A 16,369-nucleotide genomic window follows, 5' to 3' on the forward strand; every position below is an offset into this window, starting at 1 on the left:
CAAATGAACTGAAGTCGGCCTAAGAATAGAATGGTTAGGCATATCCAAATGCTGCTGAGAGGTTCAACAATACCAAAAGGTATTTCCATCTGCAATCAAGCCCCGTCCCACTTGAATCAGAATTAGAAGTAGAGCTTTTGTATTGCGGCGGGGGCAAAAACCATGTTGGAGTCTCGCGTGGCATGTTAGTGTCGTCTAAGAATTCCTGTAGTGGGGTGTGGACGACCTTCTCAATGATATTTGCTTACACTGGAAGTGAAGAGATGGGACGATAATGATTAAATCTGAAGGATCAGTGCCTGATTTCTCAATGATAGGATGAACAACTGCAGACTTTAATATTGATGGTAAGAAGCTGTAGGCCGGTTGAGGGGTGCAGGGGTCTGCTACAAGACACTGTCAGCTGCCCTCCTACCTTCCTTGCCTGCTCCTCTGAAATAGACTTTTATGTATCAGATTTGGCAGGACATAACAATAATTCCTATCTTTAACATCCTGGCTACTAAGCTGCCATAAACCTTAGCCTGCTTTGATGTAAATAGGTGTGGCTACCTTACTTAGCCCCGATTCCTGTGTTCACCTCTGCAGGATGCAGGTTCCGGTTGGACTGCTGGAGAACGTGGGCAGGGGAGAGGCTTGCTTACTGGGTTGGCTGGCAGGGCTGGTTCTCGCCCTTTGGGATAGCAGGGAGATCTGGCCGGCTCTGGACCCCTCCTTTTCCTTCCCAAGGACACCTTGGCACAGGTTCTCGCTCTCAGGGTTTTCTCCCAGGGTTTGTGTTCAGGGGTCCATGCCTGCTCCCTTTTAAGCTTCTGGGTCACTCTTCCAGGAGGTTGTTCTTCTTTCAGGCCTCTTTTCCAGCTTCCTTTCTTCTCTGGAACCGAACCTCCTTTCAGCCTCCTGGCCCCCCTGTCTTATACTTCTCCGCTGATAAATATGCATAAGCTCATGCATGCCCTCGTGGTAGGTGGGAGGGTCTCTTGCCGCATTGCAGGTCTTTTCTCCTCCTTTCTTTACTTTGGGGGGGGGGGGCGGGGGTAACTGCCATGTTGGCAGGTCCCTTCCCCCCCCAGTTTCTTTGGAGAAGAAAGTGCCATGTCGACATACCACGCTGCGTCAGAATGTCAGCATTGCCTCCGGCTGCTCTTTTGAACGTCCCTGACACCTCTGTTAGGATCTTAAGTTGTATGTATTGTCTCTTCTGTATGGTTTCTTTATTTGCACAAGAACAGCAATTAGGAACATCTAATAAGGGCTCCAACTCTGCTTGGAACAAGGCCTCCACCTTGCATCAGTGGAAACTAGTTTAAAGTGCACCTGGGTAAAAGTCCTTCTGCTCTAGCAGAGTCTGGGCCTGTCAGACTTTATCCTGTGCGTGGCTATTATAATTCATAACGGGTGCATCATTGGTAAACAGGGGCTATCGCCCTACAAAAGCCTTCAGACAAGGAAGCATATACTATAGATTGAGCAAGACCAGTGCTTTGGCCTTGAGTAACTGGGCTGTCATCCAGTAATATTCTTCATCAATTTTACTTGTTTTTCTTTAACATCTGTGTACTTATTTTGTGATGATGGGAGTACTAACAATCTATACATCGTACAAGGAGAAGAGCATCTTTCTAGTTGCTCACCGAAAAGATCCTGCAGGAATGGACCCTGATGACATCTGGCATCTCTCCTCCAGTCTGAAACGGTATTGTCCTCAAACTGTATTAGCAAATGATTCAGTTGTGCCTCATGTTCTCCATTTAACAGGGACAAGGTGCTTTCTAGAGACACTGTAAGTGAATATTCTGTGTAGCTAAGTTCCTTCAGTCCTGCATTCTTCCAGAGCACCCAGGAAGCCTTGGTATGTCTCCTTGATACGCCACTTCCCCAGTGTGTACAGACTCGTGCTGTGCAGCCCCTGGATTGCAGTGCTCCAGATCACAACTATAAATATACAGAGTTCCCATATACATTTTGGAAAAAGGAGACCTTTTTTGTAAACTTAAAAAAAATGTGGAGGGGAGAGTACTTGGAGCTTCCAGAGAGCTCCCCAGCCCAGTGATGGCTAGACTTTGGTACAGGTCCCAAAAGCGCCATTGCTTGTCAGTTCTGCTGGCACTATAAAGGTACAACCATCACCTGAAAGGGAAGGAAGTCCCTTTCATGCTGGCATTCACCAACCAATTCTAGATATTTGCCAAAAGGTTTTGCTGTCTTTGTCCCTTTCTGAACGACTGGAGCAAAACGGATGAAAGCACCCTTGGCTTTCTCCACTCTTGTTGCCTTTTTGGGGGGGAGAAGGCCTGAGACCTAGGTCATTGCAGATTGTAGATAAGCAGCATGAATTAGCCATGTGTCTGGGAATGCCCTCCGTGCCACTAGGTGGCAGAGCTCTCCAAGCTGAAATCAGAAGTTTGTTAGTGAGGAGCACCTGCTTGCATGATCCTGCGCTGCCACAAATCTCCTCAGTCCATTTTCTTTCTCCTCAAAGTTTAAAAAAAAAAAAAAAAAAAAAAAAAGCCAATATCTTAAAAAAATTAAAAAGAGACATAAGGGAGACAGAATACCCTCCGAGTGACAAGAATTCAATTAAAATTGATGTTGGCAGAAATAAATAGAACTTCTCCTCAGCATTTACAAAAAAAGAAATAAATACAAACAGAAAAAAGGGAGATAAAGAAGACATTAAAATCAAGCACTGCCCTAGGGAGAAATATGTTCATCTTCTCCAAGCGTGCCCCCCCCCCCCCCCCCCCAGCCACAAAGTGATCCTTACCATGGGACTTCCTCGTCTTCCGGGCTGGCGTCAATGAGAGGGCTGGGGGGCAACTACAAGAATTCAAAAATGGCGTCGGCAGCTTTGACTTAATTCAAATGCACCTGCCGGCACAGAGCACCACTAAGCCGTCCACCGGCACATCGACACATCCCCCAGCGCGCACTGGTGCATCGCATCCGCCGATGTGAAAATCCACACGCACGGGTGGGTGCACCAAAGCGTCGACACATCCACTGCTGCGCGGATGCATCCACACGTTCGCCGATGCGTCCGCCGTCCATCACAGATGCACGGATGGGCCCTCCAATTGACCAGTGATCGGGCCGTGTGGTCGAGGTCCCCGCAGCGCGATACCAACATGAAGGCATTGGAACGAAGGACCCACTCAATGCCGGTGCTAGCGTGTCATTTTTCCTCGCTGCCTCTGGTCACCCGCAGTGCATGAGCAACCCACAGGTCCTTACGCCACTTTAAAAAAAAAAAAAAAAAAAAAGGGGGGGGGAGGGACCTTCTCTTCAGCCACTGACAAAGGATTGAGGCTCAGGAACCTTCCATGAAGGCAGGGATGTGGACTCTGGAGGGGCGGCAATATACCGCTAGCTTTGATCCACCCGAGGGGCTCTGCACCTCGGCCGCAATGTCACCTCCGGTAGACAGGGTTCCCCACGCGATGTCTCCAACACCAAATGTCGTGCCTCCTCTAGCTGCCGTGGACACTCCTATCTGCGAGAACAGGGTGCCCCTTGGACCCAGATGAACCACTGGGTGACCGGTCCATCCATCTAGAAATTCGTCTCATGAACATCCTGAAGAGCTGGGCACACATTCTCGAGATGGGGACTCCGGAGGTCCCTACTCACTCACCAGATGTTTAAGATCCTTGAAAAAAGCTTTTTTTTTTTTTTTGCGCATCCGGTGGAGCCTACTCTGTGATATGTCCTGGGAGCCCCTTCTGAGGGCCATGGATCTCACATTATGTCCACTGAGATAGGATGCTCCAGACTCTAATTCCCTCAGACATCGGTCATCGGGGATAAGCAAATCAAAAAGAAAAAGCAAAAGTGCAAAAACATAGCCTCCATCTAATATACCACCCAGCAAGGCTGATATGTATTGACGGCTTCGATTGGAGAATACTCCAATACGCTATATTGCTCACAAGGTTCCAGCAACACATGATTTGTGTGGCATGCACTTCCATAGATGTTCCCAGTCTTGGGAGCCTCTGTCCCAGCACGCTCGGCCCTGTGGGCACTGCGGGGCATGGCAGGAGACTTCACAAAGCTTCTTTTCGTTTTATCGATAAGTCTTGTGCATTGCGACAGAGTTCACCACCAATGCCCTTACAGCTAGTCGCTGGGCTTCCTTTCAGAGACGTTTGTGACATTGATAGGCGAACCATCTTGTCCTCTCAACATTCTTATTGCAGATAGACTGGCAAAAAAAAAAAAAAAGAGGGATGCCCACCTATAGAGGCGGCAAGTGGGGGACGTGTCTTGTCAGCCCCCTCTAAGTTTCATCAAAATCATATTCCCAGACAACTTTTTCCTATCCAGGTCATCTTAAATGGCTGTTTTTCGATTGTGGTTTTTTTGTTTTGTTTTTTTCCAGTCCGTAATTTTAACAGGGTCTTCTTCAGCCTTCACATTTGCAGAGCAGTGGCATCGCCATCCTATCAGCACACAGATCTTTGTGTCTCCTCAGTGACAGTTAAAAAAAAAAAAAAAAAAAAAAAAAATTTCTGTAGTTCAGGTGCTTTGCATCTACACCTCCTACCACGTCGAGACTGCCTGACACGCTGCGACTGCCGGGTATTTCTACCAGTGTGGTGGGATCATGTCAGTTATCGACAGGCGTGCCCGATATTACCTCTGTGGGGTCTCACCCACAAAGAACGTCAAAACTCCAAGGTTTGAAAGAGAGACGTGTTTTCCCATTCAAATGAGTGGTCACGATCCTCCCCAGGCCCTCCTGAGGCCTCCCGCGTTGAAACCAGGGTGCACTCCCTCAACTTTTTGTTCCCGCACCAGATCTGCCTACACACCGCAATCCGCACTACAGGCTACTGTTGCGGGAGATCGATCATCTCCTCCCCCAATGATACATTCAGTGCCCCTCACCAGGGGTTGCTCCCCTAGCTTCTTCATTCACGAGAACTACAATAGCTTCTGTCAATCTTCGATAGCAACCTTCATTCAATCAGCAGATACCTAACATAGAAAGGATTCTCTGCACCAGGGGTTTTTTGTCACCACGAGTTCTGTGGTAGCACTGGCACAGTCGTTGACATAGGATCCAGTCATGTTTCCTTACCTAAACGACTACTTACGGGTGCACACTAACCAATTCACCCTGTGAGACAATCTTCCCATAACCCTATTCTTGACGGGTCAGTCTTACAAAAATTTCCATATGCAATCCACCCATGTCTTGCAACTCACCGAGGCTCCTGGCGCCCATTCAGGACACAGCCTGCCTTCTGAAGCGCATGCCCGTACAGTGCAAACAGCTCGAACCCAGGAAACCATCACTGACCTGCGCCTGACAAATCCTCTCCATTCTCTGTCACAGGGCATGTGACTACATGTACATCACCCACTGTAGAACCTAAGGATACAATGGAGTCGGTCCTTCCTCTGCTCTGGTCTCACTCCCCCCCCCCCCCCCCCCCCCCAGCACGCAGAGAGATTGGAGTACTAGCGGACCACATTGTCGATGCCAGCGGCCTTGCCTCTCCGACCCACTCTATCCAAGGTGATACGCTCCTAGCAGGGAATGGAATTCTCCTTTTCTTCACCCAACTATGGATTCAGGGTCTGTCGTCCGCTTGTACACTAGTGCAACACGCGATTTGCCCAAATCTTCAAACCCCAGGTTTTATCTTCACACATTCGAGCACACCCCCGTAGATGCACTCTGATGGTCCACCCGAACAACCAGATTTCCAATTTCTACTTCACCAATGGAATTCGGTCAGGTTCCTACTGCCCTGTAAAACATGTGTGGAAGTCCTCGAATGAGAGGAAAGCAGATCCATCTACCTGCACCCTGCTTCCTACCCATAACTAATAACTTCAGTGCATACAAAATAAAATATAGATATATTTGTTTTCCGCGCTTGAAATCTCCGCCTCTATGCGACTGAGCAAAACTGTTCAGTCTGTCTTGTTTACAGGAAGTGCCTCACTGCACACCGGCTACCACACGTTACTTTCCTCAAAGACTGAAGGGAAGTCGCCACCATGAGCAGCCTTCCCTAAACAGTCCACCGCTGCATCGCAAATGCCACGAACCAAATTTCCTAATTCAGTCATCGGTGGCCAGTGAAGCAATCCATGTCTCATCACCCAAGCAGTGATCTCATCTCTAGATTACACAAATCTGATCCCAGATCCTGGATTTTTTCTCCTCAGCATGGAACTCTTCCGATCTCATTCTAAGGCGTACTCCGTTCACATCAACTGCCAGCAGGGCAAGAGGTGTGGCACCTTAGAGTGCTCAGCTTGGCACAAACCGCTCACCTACCTGCCATGATGTCTCGGAAAGTTCCTCCATCTCCTTTACCAGAAACCTCTGACCGATTTCGGTTCAGGCATACCTCGGGGCCATACCCTTCCCAATCCCTTTCAATCTACAGCCAATCTCTAGACCCGCTCACCTCCGGGTTCATGTCAAGAATCCTACCTTTCCGGCCCTGGCCCGAGAGAGAGAGAGAGAGAGAAATAATAAATAATATATTTCCATGGCATATACACACAGTGCTGGAGCAAATTCATGCACCCATCGGAAGACCTGCTAGACACTTGTCATCTAATGTTCCTTGCCTGGAAGCTACATGTTTCGTTCGCCCTCACCTCCTTCAGCCGCAAGGTTCAGATGCGTATGCATGCTACCTTCTTCATGGAAATACCTTTCAGCTTCCACATCAGCTGATCCATCACTCTCCTGTTTTTTTTTTCCAAAACCCCAAGCCAAAAAAAATGAGCGTAAGTTCCATATACTGGCTTGCAATGTTTCACTCCTTCCAACTATGGAGCCCTACAGCTCTCGGTCTCCTTTGCCTGATTGCCCAGGACGCCCAATCTTCATTTCCATGCTCTTGTACTAGTCCTCGAGCTGCATTCCTTTCTGCTACTGACAGTGTTCACAGACCCTGTCCATTGCCTGTGACACGCTCCACATCCGTACTGTCTGCTTCTCTGGCTCATCTCCATGACGAACCTAACCTGACACTTTACAACTCAGTCCCAGGATCCCTCGCTATAGCTGCTCACCTCCCGCTACTGCTTACGCCGGCAGACGACAGGTGACACACACATAAGAATCACAATTCTTGAGTAACATCTCCACACAGCGACATCATAAAACCATCCGCCTATTGTCTGTCTTGAGCGCATTTTCCTCTTTTTATCATGGATACATGATTCCGGCTATATGCACTCAATACTTCTTCAGCTAGAGACTCCCAGACAGCATGGCTAATTCATGCTGCTTATCTACGGGAAAAGAGCAAGTTTGCTCACCGTAAACTGTGTTTTCCGTAGATAGCAGATGAATTAGCCATGCTGACCCTCCTGCCTCCCCGGACAGTTCTTTTATCCTTGCAGCTCAGCTTGCTTTGATACGGACTGAGGAGATTTGAGGCAGCGCAGGATCATGCAAGCAGGCGCTACTCACTAGTTTTTCAGCTTGGAGAGCTCCGCCACCTGGTGGCACGGGGGACGTTTCCAGACAGCATGGCTAATTCATCTGCTGCCTATGGAAATCACCTTTCACGGTGAGAAAACTTGCTCTTATGTATAATAGAACTGCCTCCAGGTTATCTCCAGTCCTTGCCATGTTGTGTGGGGAAACGAAACATTAGAGAATTTCTTTTTTGGTGTAGCACGCTGCTCCGGGTGTCGGTGATAATAGCTTTACATTCGTCTGATGAGGCTTTAATGATGTCCGTTTGTGAATACTTCATTCCCCTGTTGTGTTTTTGGCCCAGAACAGTGCACAGAAGGTGGGCATAGCGGGTGCGCAGCTTCTCTTGTTGGCCATCTAGAGAACACAAATTCTGATGCTACAAAAACTTCATATTATAATGGCCAATTGGTGACTCAGGCTGTTTCTGCAATTCTTTTGCCTGTATAATTCTGAAATAGCATATCTTTGCCCAAGACTTAATTTCTGGAAAAAAAAATAGCGCAGAGAAATTTGTGCCAACAGCATGGAGGAACATATTCTCAGCTCCAAAGTTTAAAACTTTCAACTGAATCCTACCATGCTTTTTGCATTGTATTTTCTGTGTGGGTGCACCTCCTGGAAAGTGCAAAAAATTAAATCATTAGCCAAAATATATTAAAAAAAAAAAAAAAAATCATGCAACTAAATTGACATGCATCTTTCTTTTTTTTTTTTCTTTTTTTTTTAACCTCCTTTTGGCTGATTTTTCAGTCTGTCCATGTCTGTAACGTAGACTCACGTGCATTTGTCTTCTATATCACCATCTTTAGGTTTGATGACAAGTACACCCTAAAAATGACCTTTATCAGTGGGAAAACCAAGCACCAGCGGGAAGCGGAATTCACCAGATCCATCGCTAAATTCTTCGATGAAAATGGGACATTGGCAATGGATATCTATGAGCCAGAAGTCTCCCGACTTCATGACAGCTTAGCCATGGAAAAGAAAATAAAATAAGTGCGCCAGAAGACCGTTTTTGCTGCGATCATGCTAAGTTAAAATAGTAATACAATAAAGTGAAAGAATGTTAATGCCTCCGTTTTGTCCTGAAATCCTACTTTGATGCTGAATGGGCAGGAATTTGTCTTGGATTCAAGAATTTTGAAGCTAATAGCTAACTACACTCAACTTGGATCTGTCCCACTGCAGTGTTGACCTGCCTTTCTGGTTTATCCATCGTCTGTTTGGATAGATGGCATTAACAATCTGCCCAGGGCCTCTGCTTAGTGCTAAGTGGACTAAGCAGGTCTTTATAATCTGGCTTTCATCCATGTCCTCCTGTGTCGAGGGGGTTGCTTTTGCATTTTCTGTCTCTTGAGTTTTCACCCTATTAATGCTTTCTCAGATACTTAGGAATTCAGGACAAAGCCTCACATCCGATAATTCTGTCCATCTGCAAACAGTTTATTTTTGTTATTTATTTGATGGCAAGACAAAGCAATTTTATACACCTTCCTCTGTTGAGGGGGAAGGAAGTTTGATATTCTCCTGTGCTTTTTCTGTAAAAGGTCAAGAGGAAAGAGCAGCATTTTTAGATCTGTGAACTGCCCTGCCCTTCCCTACTGTCACATCTCATATTTGCATTTCAGTCAAATGTTCCTTATATGAACTGCCATTTTATAAATAAAATTTTTTCAATAAAATGAAAGAACAGCTGTGAAACGTTTTGAAGTCTTAATGGAGCCCAGGCTATGACTCCTGCGCGTGGCTTTCTGTAGGGCAAATTCCCCCAGCCTCTCCCCCTGAGGCTGTGTGACTTTTAGACTGCACGTGATGCCAGTAGCACCTCGCGGAGTTCTCATGGCGTCGGCTGACATCCCAGCCCAGAAAGAACTCTGAGGCCACCACCAGCTCAAAACTTGCTGGAGAGCTGTGTGATCATGGTGGAGGAGTGGGTGTAAGGGATAGAGGCAGGAAAAAAGGAGAGGAAAGTGTGTGTTTAAAAAAAAAAAGCAAACTGGGTTGAGGAAGTGACTTTTATATACAGACCTCAATTAATTAACATAGCTCACAAGCACAATATCTGTACCTTCTGCAAAGAGAATGCTCACTTCAGAAACCTATTACAAACTACTTTTGTTGTACTCCGAGACCCTCTTTCTGAGATTTGGCAGGGCAGATGAGTGTGCAGGGTCAGCGATTTGCGAAAGTGGGAGCAGGAGTGAGTGGCCAGTGGTGGCTTCCTTTTCACATCTGTGCCAGAATAAACTTCTCTGGTCCTCCGCCTTTGTCACACAGTGAGCCATATTCACTAAGAGCTGAGTTCTGATGCTGTTATTGTTTGATAGTTAAATATTAATTGCATTGTGTGAAAGGGCCAAACTGGTTTCCAAACAGCTACCTGGCCACGGTATGAGGAGGAGCCATCATCACCTTACTAAAAGCTTTCACGTTCTAGTTCTGGCCAAGGCCGAGTTCCTCAGAATTGGCTGACTCTTCAAATCAAAGCATCAGAAGCACTTGCCTACTAAATTGTTCAGGGAACAGCGCTTGAGAACATTGGGGAAGTCAATCGAGCATGTTGAACCTTTTACTCATGGGTGTGTCCTTGTGTCTAGGCAATAAAGTCTGGTAGTAAAGACGCAGCTGGCTTTAAAGCTAGTGTCTACAGCTCTATCTCTTCGGGAAGGGAAAGTTACAAGAATGAATTCTGGAGCTTCCAAGATGAAATAGTATCATTAAAACATGCCAGCAGGCTTATGTTTTGTTGTGATTGTTGCGCCATGAAAAGCAGAATAGAAATCCCACACACACTATGTGGATAGATATGACTCTATATAAATATATATTTAGATATATATACATGACCTAGGAGTAATCCTGTCAGATAATCTGAAATTTGCCAGTTAGTGACATAAAGCAACTGGGAAGACTTAACACCATTGTTAGGTGCATAACATGAAGCTTCTATAAGCCACTGGTGAGATTCCACCTGGAGCATTGCATCTCATCATAAGGAAATTGAGAGGATGTGGAAGCAGTTCCCAAAAGGGCCACTTAAATGTTACTAGGCCTGCAGCACCATATCAACTGACTCATCTTTATCCACATCTATTTACACCCTCAAAAAACTGTAGAAAATTGGTGAAGTAAGACTTCCCTTGGCTAAATCCATGTTGGCTTTGTCCCGTTAAACTATGCCTATCTATATGTTCAGCAATTTCGTTCTTTATGATGGGTTTCTACCATTCTGCCTGGCACAGATGTCAGACTCACTGGTCTGTAATTTCCTGGATCACCCCTTGATCCCTTTTTAAAAATTGGCATTACATTGGCAACCATCTAGTTTTCAGGTACCATAGACAATGTTAATTTACAAATTTCCAATAGTAGGTCTGCAATATTTTCTCAGTTCTTTCAGCACTCTAGGATGTATGCCGTCTGGTCCAAGTGATTTGCTACTCTTTAATTTGTCAATTTGCCCTAGTATATCGAGGTTCACTGGTTCTTTTGTACGTAAGCCATACCCACAGGCCCTGAATTGAGTTTGAAATATTTAGTGGTAACAAACTTCAAAGTGATTTGAGTAGATCACTGCAATTTTTCATGAAATCAATCCACTCTGCCAAATTTGTATTTATTTATTTAGATTTATATTCCACTTTTCACACTTTTTTTCAGCGCTTCAAAGTGGATTACATTCAGGTACTGTAGGTATTTCCCTATCCCCAGAGAGTTTACAATCTAACGGGTCGATACAGTAAAAATCGCGGGAGAGCGGGCGAGTGCGTCCTTAGCGCCTATTTTTGGACAGGAGCGGCAGCTGTCAGCGGGTTTGACAGCCGACGCTCAATTTTGCCGGCGTCGGTTCTCGAGCCCACTGGCAGCCACGGGTTCGGAAACCGGACGCCGGCAAAATTGAACGTCCGGTTTTCAACCCGTGAGCCGCGGGCCTATTTCAAATTTTTTTTTCTTTTTTCTTTACTTTTTTTCAACTTTCGGGACCTCCAACTTAATATCGCAGTAAAAACTGCTTTTCTGTGCACTTCCCCAGCGCCGGCAGAACTGAATCATGTGGGAATACCTAATAGGGCCATTGACATGCACACTGTACTGTATTGTATTGGCCTATCAATTTGTATCTGAGGCAATGGAGGGTAAAGTGACTTGCCCAAGGTCACAAGGAGCAATAGCAGGAGTCAAACGCTGGTCTCCTGGTTCATAGCCCACTGCTCTAACCACTAGGCTACTCCTCCATACTAGCTCACTGCCAGCATCACAGGGAACAAAAGTTCCAGATTCACCCACCAAATATCTGGCAGCCTCACCGCATTAAACGGTGTTCTGACACTCAAACAGGCCAATGCAATAAAGGGCTCTCAGCCTAGCTCACAGGTTTATGCGCATTTTGGACGTGCTAGACCACCCAATGCAATAAGATTAGCATGTCCAAAATGCATGCCAAAACACATAGCTGATAGTGTTCATCACATGTAAATTCCACGTAGATGAGGCTATTAGCACCCAATGCAGAAAATCACTGGGCGCCTAACGCACACTTGGCAAATTTAACTCCAGCCCTAGACTCAAGAGCTCATGAAAAATATAAAAAATACCGTGCTGTGTGGTTCCTACCTTTATTCTTAAACACCTACTGCTTGCGGTGTTTAAGAATAAAGTTATAATGTAACAGCTCAATGAAAAAAAAGTTCTGGACGCACTTTATACACACCCAATATAAACGCTCTAGGCAAATTTCACCCCTTGCTATTGTGCCTGCTGTATATTGGGTGAAATAGACCTGAAGGGGGATAAAATGGACGTTCATATTCAGCCTGATGCCTTTGAGCATTAGGGACGCATAATTCTTCCCTAGCGCGTCCTTTATAACGCAGCAGCTCATTAAAATATAGCATCGGGCGCCCAGGAGACGTGGCTGTGTCACGTTAGGAAAACAGGCGCTCAATTCGAGTGCCTGTTTTAATACGTTCCCTCTGTTATTATTAGGAAAAAAGGAGCCCATGAAGGGCAGTTAGGGTTGCCAACTGCCCAGTTTTGGACCGGACAGCCAAGCTTCCAGTTGTGCTGTACCGAGTCCGATCAGAAGTACTGACATTCGGTTTTATGCAGGAGGCTCCGCCTCTTTCCCACAGCTTCCTGGTTATAGGGAAAGGCAGAGCTGAGAGCTGAGTTGTGTCCACGCCCTTTTGCCTCCTTTCCTGTGCTGTGATTGGATGAGATGGGGAAAAAAGGTGGGACACAGCCCAGCCCTCAGCTCCCAGTGGCTCCACAGTCCACACATCTATGCAGCAATGGCCTCTGGCTCCTCCCCCTTCTTCACTGAGTGCTGGGCCAAGACCTGAGAGAGGGGCTGTAGGGAGCACCCGGCCTGAGAGGGGGCTGTAGGGAGCACCCGGCCTATCAGAGGATAGAGAAAAGCCCTTTAAATTTTAGAGCGCACGGACGGCGTCGCGCGATCTAAGGGGCTTGCCCCTTAGTGAGCCCCTTTGTGACCCCAGGACCCAGGACTCACATCACCACATACAACTCGCCTCACCACTCCTCACATCTCTTCATCCCCAAGCATATCTGAGGACCTCCAGCGGAAACAGTTCACATCCTCTCAACACTCATCCCAACAATTATTTTCCTATTCAGCATTCTACGCCTGCACTCAGCTCCAGCAGTCAACTCCTGCACTCAGCTCCAGCAGTCAACTCCTGCACTCAGCTCCAGCACTCAGCTCCAGCATTCAGCTCCTGCACTCAGCTCCAGCAGTCAACTCCTGCACTCAGCTCCAGCATTCAGCTCCTGCACTCAGCTCCAGCAGTCAACTCCTGCACTCAGCTCCAGCAGTCAACTCCAGCATTCAGCTCCTGCACTCAGCTCCAGCAGTCAACTCCAGCATTCAGCTCCTGCACTCAACTGCATTCAATTCCAACACCCTAATCCAGCATTCAAATCCAGCACTCAACTCCAGCACTCAACCCCAGCATTGCGTCCAAACAGCATTCCAAGTGCCCTCATCTCAACCACTGTGCACACACCCGCCTGTACAGCCTCAATCTTCTGGGACCTCAGCCATGCTCATTTTCCCTATCCCAATCATCAAAAACCTCTACAACAACCGGATAAAACCAGCCAACCATTCAGTCTTCCAACACAAACGCCTGATACCAATAATGACAACCCCTCTCACCCAATTCCTCGGACTATCCTTATTCTCTCTAACACTCTTTAACGCTCAATCAATCTCAAAAAAAACTCACATAATCAATGACTATCTCCAGGACACACAACCGGATATATGTGCTATGACCGAAACATGGTTGAAACCCACAGACCTACCTCTAATTAACCAACTACCCATTCACAGCTACGACATCTACTCCATACCCAGACCCAAAAAAAGAGGGGGAGGACTTTGCTTAGCTGCAAAGAAGGAGCTCAGACTAACCCTACAGACCACTATTCACTCCTCTCGACTGGAATTTGCCCTCTTCAGCTCTAATCAGCTCCAAATTTGTTTAATATATGCCCCTCCCGGTCTCCTGGATTCAGATCCATCACCACTCATTGAACTCATCGCCAAACACCTAAAAAATGACACCCCAGCTGTCATCCTAGGAGACTTTAACATTCACACAGACGTGATCCCTTTATCCGCTAATTGCGATATGCTACTATCTTCTTTTAAGGCTATGGGCTTCTCTCAAATTGTTAAAGGTCCCACACACAAAGCAGGGCACACTCTGGACCTTATATTCATCAACTCAGGCCTTTCACAATCTTCCCCACCACAATGCTCCCCTATCCCATGGTCAGATCACCTGATGATAACAACTAATCTCTGTATCAAGGACAACCCCATATCTCCAAACACCAAAACCACAATTCACTACAGGAACTCATGCTCTAGAGAGGACCTCACCTCTCTCCTATCTTCGGAACTCGCCAATCTTGACCTTTCAGACGCAGAAACAGCCACCTCGTCATGGCACAACATTACGAACAAGGTGGCAGAAAAACTTTGCCCCCAAAAAACCAAAGAGATCAACCCAGCCTGCAAAACCAAAAAACCATGGTTCACGCAGGAACTAAAAACCATCAAATTAGAATTGAGAAAAAAAGAACACGCATGGCGGAGGAATCCTTCCAACACTACACTGAATGAGTACAAAACCCTCATGCACAACTACAGAAACAACATCCTTCGCACAAAGAGAGATTTTTATGCCCACAAAATTCACAATTTTTCCTTTGATCCCAAAGCGCTGTTCACATATGTCTCAGAGCTCACAAAACCCACCTCACCAACTATCCCAGATGATCAAGCACAATCAAGATGCACAGAACTTGCTCAATTTTTTGAAAACAAAATTCTCAAGCTAATGGCCCCTCTGGCAACCAGTAACACAGTACCTCCTTCTATCATCACTCCTTCACGCAACCAGAACATAAACCTAGATTCATTCGAACCTATCTCCTCACTTGAAATAGAAATGACTCTCAAAAAGATGAAACCCTCCACTCACCCGACAGATTCCATCCCTTCTAAACTCCTACTCACCATTCCGAACATCATAGCGAAGCCCTTAGCAGAGATAATTAATAGCTCGCTAACCCAAGGACTAGTACCAGACATCCTGAAACTAGCCACCCTCAAACCTCTCCTCAAAAAACCCAACTTGGACCCTACAGACCCAGCTAATTTTCGCCCCATAGCTAACCTTCCATTTGTAGCCAAACTTATGGAGAGGATAGTCAACAAACAGTTATCTGAATACCTAGAAGAGCATAAAATACTCACAACAGCCCAATTCGGATTCCGCAAATCCCTTAGTACGGAATCCCTCCTAACCTCTCTAACTGACAGAGTCCTCGTAGGTCTGGAGAAAAAGACCCCATACCTCCTGATTCTCCTCGACCTATCAGCTGCGTTTGATACCGTAAAACACTCTATCCTGATCGACCGGCTCTCAGACATAGGCATCTCAGGATCAGCCCTGGAATGGTTCAGATCCTTCCTACACAATAGGACTTTCAAGGTCAGAATCAGCAACAAGGATTCCCTCCCGGTCAAATCCTCTTTCGGAGTTCCCCAAGGATCCTCTCTCTCCCCCCACCCTCTTTAACATCTATCTTCTCCCCCTATGTCATCTACTCTCAAGTCTTAAGGTCACACACTTCATATACGCAGACGATGTTCAGATTCTGCTGCCAATCACTGACTCCATCTCCAGCACCATCAACTTCTGGAACAATTGTCTACAGTCCATAAACTCACTCCTATCTAGCCTTAACCTAGTACTTAATACGTCAAAAACAGAACTTTTGCTTATCACTCCAGATGAGAACCTTCAGCCTACCAACAAACCTAACCTCACCACCAATGATCAATTCCACTCAAGTAAGAGACCTTGGGGTCACCTTAGACAAAAGGCTGAACCTCAAAGAATTTGTCAAGAACACAACGAAAGAATGCTATTATAAACTACATATTCTGAAAAAGCTGAAACCTCTCCTGCATTTTCAGGACTTCAGAACAGTCCTCCAAACAATACTATTTTCCAAAATCGATTACTGCAACTCTCTGCTTATAGACCTTCCAACCATAACCACAAAACCTCTACAAATGTTGCAGAACTCCGCCGCAAGGATTCTTACTAACACCAGCAGAAGTGAACACATAACACCCATACTAAAACACTTACACTGGCTCCCCATCAGATCCAGAATCATTTTCAAAGTGCTAACTATAACACACAAGAACATCCATTCACAAACGTCGCTAGATCTAAGCCTTCCACTTCGCCTACACGAGTCTTCACGACCAATCAGAAACAGATACTTAGGCACCTTACACGTACCTTCAGCCAAGTCCTCACTCAAGAAACGTGCATTCTCGACTGCCAGCCCCCTTCATTGGAA

General features: G+C 46.2%; 1 protein-coding gene across 2 annotated transcripts in view; it reads left to right on the forward strand.

Annotated features, from left to right (window-relative positions):
- SPCS2 (signal peptidase complex subunit 2) overlaps positions 1-9,160 on the forward strand; it is a 41,680-nt gene extending 32,520 nt beyond the window's left edge. For both annotated transcript variants that reach the window (XM_029602095.1, XM_029602096.1), the window contains exons 4-5: positions 1,562-1,696; positions 8,269-9,160. In XM_029602095.1, coding sequence (XP_029457955.1) covers positions 1,562-1,696; positions 8,269-8,455 — 322 coding nt within the window. In that variant the 3' untranslated portion in view covers positions 8,456-9,160. The remainder of the gene's footprint in view (positions 1-1,561; positions 1,697-8,268) is intronic.
- Positions 9,161-16,369: the final 7,209 nt, after the last annotated feature.

Source organism: Rhinatrema bivittatum, chromosome 5 (assembly GCF_901001135.1).
Source record: "Rhinatrema bivittatum chromosome 5, aRhiBiv1.1, whole genome shotgun sequence".
Classification (NCBI taxonomy): domain Eukaryota; kingdom Metazoa; phylum Chordata; class Amphibia; order Gymnophiona; family Rhinatrematidae; genus Rhinatrema; species Rhinatrema bivittatum.